This window comes from Tympanuchus pallidicinctus, unplaced genomic scaffold (assembly GCF_026119805.1).
Source record: "Tympanuchus pallidicinctus isolate F22 unplaced genomic scaffold, pur_lepc_1.0 scaffold32, whole genome shotgun sequence".
Taxonomy (NCBI): domain Eukaryota; kingdom Metazoa; phylum Chordata; class Aves; order Galliformes; family Phasianidae; genus Tympanuchus; species Tympanuchus pallidicinctus.
Window position 1 is genome coordinate 2,245,899 of NW_026294750.1, and position 8,844 is coordinate 2,254,742.

An 8,844-nucleotide genomic window follows, 5' to 3' on the forward strand; every position below is an offset into this window, starting at 1 on the left:
AGCAGAAATCAAATGCGAGGAAGGAGCCCCATGCTGCCAAATGGAGTGGTTTTATTTCACCAGCCGATGGGTGAAACAAAAGCATTGTTATGTGAAAGGACACAATATCTCTGTGAGACATGCCAGGTGTAAGTGCTGGGCTGATAGTCACAGTCTTTGACTGAACAAATGGAGCGGGGCGTGCAGAAAGGCAAAGAAAGTCACAAGAAAGGGGAAGGAGAAGAGGAACTGTTTTGAGGAGATAAGCCAATGAAGTTCCATGGGACGAGGAAGCTCTCTTGCACAGAGCTGCTTCACAAAATGCTGTTGCACTGCAGAGATGTCACAGGGGCTGTGAAGCTGCAGCGCTGCTGTGCAGTGACAGAGAGGGATGGTTCAGCCCCTTCTACCATCACCAGCAGTTTCTGCACCCTACAGATGGGGGTCACAAGAATACCTCAATGAAAAGAGCAAAAGAAAAGCACACCAGGTGTGGTGCAGGCTTCAGCACAGGGCAGGCTCGGATGATGTAGTGAAGATGCCCCACTTAGTGACAGCTGTGTTTTAAGGGAGACTGATGCTGCTGGTGGGGCAGGTGGGCTGCTGGGCTGGGTGCTTGGCAGGGAGGAGCTGGGAGGACTGGGAGGACTAGGGTGGCTGCCAGCTGACTTCGTGGCACAGAGATAGCCCTGTGAGCACTGCCGTGATGGAACACTGCTCTGTGAGGCTCTCTTTGATCACAGGTGAACACCCCAGAACAATCTGCCTTTGCATCAGTGCAGGGAGCTGCGCCCTGCAGATGCAGATCTCCCTGGTGAGAAATGCCTGTGCAGTGAGGTTCCGCTGCCAGACCCCATAGAAGTTGGGAGGAGAAAGCCAAGCAATGAAGCAGCTCGTGCCAAAAGGAATATTGGGTCTGTGCTGCCGAGGCCACGAACTGGTGGTGGTGGCAGAGCAGCTGCATGGGCAGCCGTGGCCGAAACCCTTTGCCTTGGGGCCACCACCCTGGTGACACCACAATGGCCCCAGAAGCCCTGGTGCAGGGAGAGCTCTGCTAACAGGACCTCGTGGTGCCAGGGAGCAGCAGCATCCCTGCCCCTGTGCACATGCATCAGTCTCTGTGCAGGGACAGTGACAACATCCCAGGGTAGGGCTGCTGCCGCCAGCAGGGCAGAATACTCCGGTAACTCAGCCTTGCCCCTGTGACCCCACCTGTAGGGATCTTCTCTGGGAGTCAAAAGGCAATGTGGGAGGGATTAGAGGCCTTAAATGCATGGCTGAACAAAATAGGATTGCACAGGACTCTTAATCCCTGCTACAGTTCTGCCAGTACCATAAATAGTGCCATGGACGTAGAACTGGTGCTTCCCCTCCATGATCACGTAATCAGGTGCACCCACACGGGCACGAGGGATCTTTCAGTGCCCCACAGGGTGAGGAGGAAGCCTCAGGGCAGGCGAACCCATGGCATGAGCAAAGCCCAGAGCTCAGCACTGCCCAGCCCAGAATCCTGCCCAGCGCTGCCCTATCGCAGGGCGCGTGCGAGCCTTGCACATCTCAAAGGCATCTACATGACTTAGCAGTTAGGTTTTCAAAGCACTCAAGGCCTTACCCACACACCCCAAATGCGCTGCCTTAATAACGCTGATGCCTCCCTGCTGGGTGGGTGCAGTTGCAGCAGCTCAGTCGTGTGTATACTTGTCTGCTATCTGTCAAAGCGCACAAGGCAAGGAGCTGTAATCATGCATACGTGTGACTGTGATTGGAACTGAGCAAACCTCAGAGTGTTTGGAGCAGGGATCCACAAACCGCAGAGCAAGGTCCGCTCTTACATCTTCGAGACCCAAAGCCCCGATATTTTGTCTCCCATGGGAAGTGCTAGGAGCCTCCTTGCAGGAGGGACAGCTGAACTACTGCTTGTGCTGAGCTCTGGCCACAGGGACTGCCAGGCACCGGGCAGATGGCTGCATCTGGGAAATAAGTGACAAAGTGAGGCGATAAGCCTGGGGGATCTCATCATTTCCCTATGAGGCTGAGGGAGATTTCTATAAATGATTCACTGGTGTTCCCCTCATAATAGGTTTAGCAGGCTCTGTTCAGAGCCAGATACGCAGAACCAAAATAGAGCACCAGTAAGCCAGGGCGTCACGGAAACTGGGAAACTTCTTTATGTGGTTAAAAATAAATTCAGACAGCGAGGAGTTTATTTAGGACGCCCAGAAGTAAATAGGATAATTGCTGGGGGAAGAGCCAGTTTCCATCGGCACAGAGCTGCCATCAATGAAAACAAGATAACTGAGTCATGGGTAAATAACCATGGCAAAATAATTCTGCAGTCAGGCTCAGCCTCGAGTAGCCGGGGGGCACGAGGCAGGGCTGCTGTGCTGGGCACACACCCACACCGTGTCCTCCTGCAAAGGGTTTTCTCATCCCTATGGGTGGGATGGCTGCTTTGTGCTGCCCCTGGTCCGGTGCTGGGCACGTCTCTGGTGTGCTGACCTTGGGGCAGGGACAGGCTGGCCTCATCAGATTCAATAATTCTGTTTTCCCCTTGGCACTGCTGAGGGCTGTGCCTCCAGGCTGTGCTTGCATGCTGCTGCTGCTCACGCCCCATTGCACCTCATGCATCAGGCTGGGGTAAGCTGTCTGCACAGCCTGTCAGCTGTGGCTGCTGCTTGGGGGAGTCTTGACACAGCAGTGGAGGGAGCTCATATTGCTATTATTTATAGGTGTTATTACTGAGACCCTAATCTGGGACCAGGGCTCCACTGTGCCCAACACCAAAGGGAAAAGCAGTGTCCTGCAGGCAGTGGGGGATGAGCCCAAGTCCCTCAGTGTGTTTTGGTTTATGTACATTGTGATTTTTGGCCACTGGTACGCAATGATCACATCAGGATGTTGAGCACTGCTGGCTGACAGCAGTGCATTTGTCCATTGAAAATGCATTTGTCCAACTTTTTTTCAGGTGACTGAAACACCAGAAGGCCACACATAGCAAAGACCAGAAGAGGGCAAAGGGAATGGGGGAGAACAAAGCAAAGCAGGATGCTCCCCACCCTCCACCCAGCCCCAAGGGCCAGGGATCCCCAGCACAGCACTGCTCAGAGCAGACCTTGGCCTCCCGCTTCGTTCCCTTTGTTGCCCACACTGGGGGCCAGGAACCCGACTCCTTCAAGTTCCTCTTCTACACACGGCACTGCTCCAACTCATACAGCCCTTTCTACACCTCACAGAGGCCGACCTGTGGGTACCTCTTTCACCATGACACCGATCACACCAAGAAGGTGATAGATGTCCAGAGCGCTAACATCATGAAATGGGGACCCATCCCAACTCGAAGCCGTAATGCAGAGCAATAAACCCAAGCACTGAGAGCAGCTGTTGGTCTTCCTCCTGCTTCCCACCTGAAGGCATAGATCAGAAATGATATGGAGCCAGGGGACGGGCAGCAGAGTCACGGCACTGCTCACAGAGCTGCCCTACGCACAGGGAAATTATTATTCCCAGTGGCTGTGGGGTGGCTGGCACATCTCCATGCTGCTCTCCCAGAGCATCCCAGCCTTGTGTTCCAGGTGCAGTGTTAGCAAAGCCTCTGGAAACTGTTGGTGAGCTCACACCCACCCCTAGCATGCAACCCTGCCTCTGTTAATGGGCACCCAACAACTGCGAGGCCTGGCTGTGCTTTGGGACAGGCTGCCCCATAGAGGCTCCCTCTGCACCACGCTGGGCACAGCAGGAGCTGAGCCAGCCGCGGGCAGGAGCAGGATTAGTACATCCAATTACAGTTCCTCGATCTAATTCCTTTTTCATAACTGTTTTATGCTTATGTAATGCCACCTACCAGAGCAGACTTATTCCCGATTTACTTCAATGAAGGCTCAGCTCCAGGCTCTGCAGGCAAAACTGAGCTCTTTGTCTTAAGTTTGTGATCTAAAAGCAGAGGTGCTATGGGACAGGTTCCCTGTGGGCAGCTCCACAATGACAGCACTAGCAGAAGGCCCATGCCACATCCTCAGGATATGCCCTGTGATCTCCCAGTCCTCCTCTGGATGCTGTGAGGGTGGATGTGGGGCTCACAGTGGTGCAGGAACTTCCATGCACAAGCATCTGGCAGCTGCATTCACACTTACGCTTTGCCATTCAAAGGAATGATGTTGCTTGTGTCCATCCAATGTACCCTAACAGCATCCCTTATAGGAGCCAAAATGGAAATTTCCCTCTCTGAATTTCAAATTGATTTGAATTAGAGAGGCTGTGGATGCCCCGTCCATCCCTGGAGATGTTCAAGGCCAGGTTGGATGGGGCCCTGGGCACCCTGGGCTGGTGTTAAATGGTATTAAATGGTGGCCCTGCATGTGGCAGGGGGTTGGAGCTTCATGATCCTTGAAGTCCCTTCCAAGCCGGGCCATTCTGTGACTCTGTGATTCCCACACAGGAATCTTCCAGTAGAATAAGGCTGAGGAAGAGCGATAGGGTGACACCACCACCGGAACATCTGAGTGCTTTCCTCTCTTTGACACTGATTTTGATGCAAAAGCTGTTGTTCGTGTGAGCCCACAGAAAACTGTAAGTGAAGTAGATTAGGAGCTTACACTGTCATGGAGCAAATTCTGCCCTCCTAATCTTCTGCTGGGCTGTAATCTGCAAGACTTTCCCATTTTACCTCCTTTCTATTTTAAACCTGAACGCTTAATGCTCCTGGTGGGGGTCCACCCTGCTCCTCATTGGCTGAGGGAGGATTTGCTGGTACTTAAATGGCACCCTCAGCTCTGTGTCTTTGTGCTTTTTGGTTGTTGTGCTTTCACATTTGCCTGAAGAGACAAAGGAACCCGTGTCCATCACCACCACCGCTGGGCTGGGACCAGCACGAGGCACTTTAAAGGTGAGAAGGAGAACTTCAAAGCCCCAAAACTTCAGAACTCACCTGCCAACCTGAGAACTCATCCATCGACCTCTGAACTCATCCACCGACCTCAGAACTCATCCACTGACCTCTAGTTTTGGCTGCAAAGTGACCAGTGCTCTGTGTGGAGATGGGGAACATGGATGGGAAAGCAGTGGAGGAGCTGAGTGCCACCGAGTGCCACCAGTGGTACAAGAAGTTCATGACGGAGTGTCCATCAGGCCAGCTCACCCTCTATGAGTTCAAACAGTTTTTTGGCTTGAAAAACCTGAGCCCGTCAGCAAACAAATACGTTGAGCAAATGTTTGAGACGTTTGACTTTAATAAGGTAAATATTGTCCTTCCCACTCTGCTCTGTGGGTTGGCTGCGTGCTGTTCCGTGCGCGACGGCGGGCGTTGGCAGTGTAGGTGTGCATCTGCAATGCGTGGCCTGATTGTCTGCAGCCTCTTAGATTGTAATTAGGCAATGTGAAGAAATGCAGTAGGGCATCAGCCAGCAGAGCCTCCTCACCTGCTGATTGCTCTGGAAGAGGCTCTCCAAGGATTGATATTTCCCTTTGAATTCAAAGTTACTAAAATTGTAGGGTTTTATTGGGCACGCTGCGATCCCTTTAACATGAAGTGCCCTCAAAGCCTTGGTGTTGTGACACCTTCTGCTTCCTGCAGAAGCCCACCATGGCACAAACAATGCTTTGCAGCACAGCTTGGGTGTGTTTTTCTGTTGTTATGAATTGTAAATAGATTGCCATGTCATTGATTTTGTTGCACATGCTCTGCACTGGCAAGGAGCTGCCATTCCCTGCAGAGGTTTGCATGCAGGGTCTGAGCACCAGTGAGATGAGGAGGATGCTTCACGCTTAGTGGGCTTAATCCCACGGAAATAATACAATTTAGGCTATGAATCCTCTAAAAGTGGTTTTGCTTATGCCCCAGCCCTTTCCTTGCTCACTACCTGGTATTTGACTCCGTGCCTGGAAAAGGAATTGATGTTCAGGAGACCCCTGCTGGGAAGGGCTCAGCAGCGATTTGCGCTAATCCAGCAGTGGAGCAGAGCAGATGATCCCTTCTGGAAGCTGCTCCATGGGACAGCCCGGGGCTTTGTTCATTGACAAAGCACCACCTTATTCTCTCCAGAAGATTTTCCATGGTTTTGTAGCATGTACCATTTTCCACTGAAGCGATTTGGATGGGAAGGCCATGGGACTCAGTTACCCAGAACTCTGCATGGCCCTGAGTCCCTCCTGGGTTTGCTTCTCTCCTGGAAGTTTGCAGACAAACCCCTTGACAGCAGAGAGGAGCTGTTATGTGTGTGTGCAGAGAGCAAAGTGCTGGGTGATCCACCATAAGCCCTGCTCCTCTTTGACCTCTGAGTTACTGCTGCTTTGCGGAGCAAGATTCCTTTAGCACGGGGAGATTTGAGGCTCATGAATCCCTTGCCAGGTACATATGTCAAGTTTGCTCATTAAGGCTCTGTATAGATTAAATCCTTCTGCTTCTAGGATGGCTACATAGATTTCATGGAATATGTGGCAGCCCTGAGCTTGGTCCTGAAAGGCAAAGTGGATCAGAAGCTGCGATGGTATTTCAAACTCTATGATGTAGATGGGAACGGCTGCATTGACCGGGGAGAATTGCTAAACATCATCAAAGTGAGTGGGCTCTGCTTTTCCTGCTTCTTCCACAGACGAGGGTTATTAAGACACGGGTGGAGAGAGGCTGCAGTGGGAACATCCCAACCCAACAGACAACTCCCTAAATCAGCAGGCACTGCCCAGCGCTCCCACCCGCCTTCTTAGAGCACACTGGGACCTGCCTTACCCTGACCCTGACCCAACCCTAATCCTAACTCAACTCTAACCCTCACCCTGGCCTTAACCTCAGCCCTGAGCTGCCCCGCAGTGAGCCCCTTGTGATGGCATGTATGAGCATGGCCACTGCAGCCTGGGCTGAGATAAGCACTTGAATTTAATCTAAGGATTTGCAGAGGTGAAGGGCTCCTGGCTTATCCCAGTATGCCCACTTAAGCTTTTAATGCATTGAGTGCAATTCAAAGTGAGTTTAATCTCCATTATTTTAGGAAGGACTTTACTTGTCCCTTCCAGAACCTAAATGTCTGGAAAAAAGTGTCTCGTGTCAGATCATTGAGCTCCTTGTAGCAACACAGAAACCTGCACAGCATTCAGTACCATTCTGTGTGTCCTTTCTTTCCAGGCCATCCGAGCCATCAACCGCTGCAATGAAGCCATGACAGCTGAGGAGTTCACAAACATGGTGTTCGATAAAATTGATATCAATGGGGACGGTAAGGAAGTTTCCCATGCAACGTCAAGCTCTGCCCTCTCCTTCTCTTTCCCTGCAGCCCGATTTGCTGGAGCAATTCTGGGTGTTGGGTGCCCCGTAGCAGTGGGTGAGGGGAAGGTTTGGCTCCCACTGTCCTTCCATAGGTCCCTGTGGGCACCAGGGGGGCACTGCAGTGTGGGGCTGCGCTGCCGTGGGGCTGGGTTGTGTGCTATGGTTCAGCCTGTGCCACGACTCCTGGACTGGTGTGGGGGCTGTGGGTGGAGGATGAGGGCTGCAGGATATAATGAGACCTAACGAAGCCTTTCTGGCTGTGTGTCACAGGTGAGCTCTCGCTGGAGGAGTTCATGGAAGGTGTCCAAAAGGACGAGGTGCTGCTCGACATCCTCACCCGCAGCCTGGACCTGACACACATCGTGAAATTAATCCAGAATGATGGGAAGAACCCACATGCTCCGGAGGAGGCAGAGGAGGCTGCCCAGTAAACTCCAGGACACGTTCCCTCAAACTTTTCTTCCCCCTTCCTTTGCGTTATTGACACGAAACGGGCTGTGACTGCGGGAGCTGGGGATTGTCCCAGTGCCACTCTGATGCTGTGACGGAGCACTGGGCACCCTATGAGCACAGGGACTGACGTCCCCTCCGAACACTTGGCCCTGCTGACACACAGCACTGTGGAGGGAGCACGGGGGGGTCGATGCAGCATGACATGCTGGGGACACGGCCGTGCCATGCTGCTGCAGGGCTGCCAGTGCCCACCTCAACTCGGGTGCCTCTGAAGGTCACTGCTGTGTAGGGGTGTGCAGAGCTCCACCTCTGAGGGCAGGGAGAGCTGCAGCATGCAGGGTTCAGGTACATTTGAGCAGTCAGAGCTCTCACCAAGCCACTGGCCAATGCCAGCACCCACAGAGCACATGGATCTGGATGGGAGCTCAGCTCACACGAGGACTCTTCTCCTCAGTGGGACCTCCGTTGGGTACAGAGCTGCTGCAAACAGGAATAGAGCATGTGTTTACTTGCAGAGTCCCCAGCTGGTCCTCTGCACAGGGATAATTCCCTTTGAAGAGCAGAGCAGTGTTTGCCTGTGCCCAAAAAGCAGACCTGAGATGTCTCTTTCCATATATTTTCTGAGTATTCTCAATGTTTTCCCCAAAAGCAAATGGCTTTGGTCACACAATTCTTTGATTTGTTGCTATTACATTAGCAATCATTAATGATAACATAAGACAAAAACAACTCTGAGTTATGAAAAGGAGAGCGGTGAATCAGTGGCTTTTCTTTGTTTTAAAGCATTAAAAACACAGAATGGTGCCTTTTTTCTACCGACAGTCAGAACTTGAAGGATATGCTCATACCTGGAACGGTCACAATGTCAGTAACCCCAGAGGGACCAGGTCAGGAATTCTCCTGCATGTCTCATCACCCATCCAACAAAACAAACCCTCGCAATGCTCCGTGGCACCTCGAGCATCCGCTGCTTTCTGCAGGCAGCAATGATCTCCATGCAGCTGGGTGTGCTGCAGAGATGGGCTCCACGAACACCCCGGCTGTGGGGAGCAGGCAGCCCCAGCACCCACCAGCACAGCGGGCGTGAGCACCGTCCCCCAAACACCCACCCAGCCCTTCCTCCAGCACCCTGAAGTTTCCTCATCTGCTGGGAGCCG

At 52.5% G+C, this 8,844-nt stretch overlaps 2 protein-coding genes across 2 annotated transcripts; both read left to right on the plus strand.

Moving 5' to 3' along the window:
* Positions 1-2,569: 2,569 nt before the first annotated feature.
* Positions 2,570-3,338, plus strand: GUCA1ANB (GUCA1A neighbor). Its single transcript, XM_052698506.1, is given in 4 exon segments — positions 2,570-2,616; positions 2,709-2,805; positions 2,945-2,965; positions 2,967-3,338. Coding segments are annotated over 4 exon segments (537 nt in total).
* Positions 3,339-5,012: 1,674 nt separating this feature from the next.
* On the plus strand, positions 5,013-7,665 carry GUCA1A (guanylate cyclase activator 1A). The gene is made up of 4 exons (XM_052698424.1): positions 5,013-5,210; positions 6,382-6,531; positions 7,094-7,184; positions 7,505-7,665. The coding sequence occupies exons 1-4, from the start codon at positions 5,013-5,015 to the stop codon at positions 7,663-7,665; spliced, it is 600 nt and encodes a 199-aa protein (XP_052554384.1).
* The last annotated feature ends 1,179 nt before the right edge of the window (positions 7,666-8,844 follow it).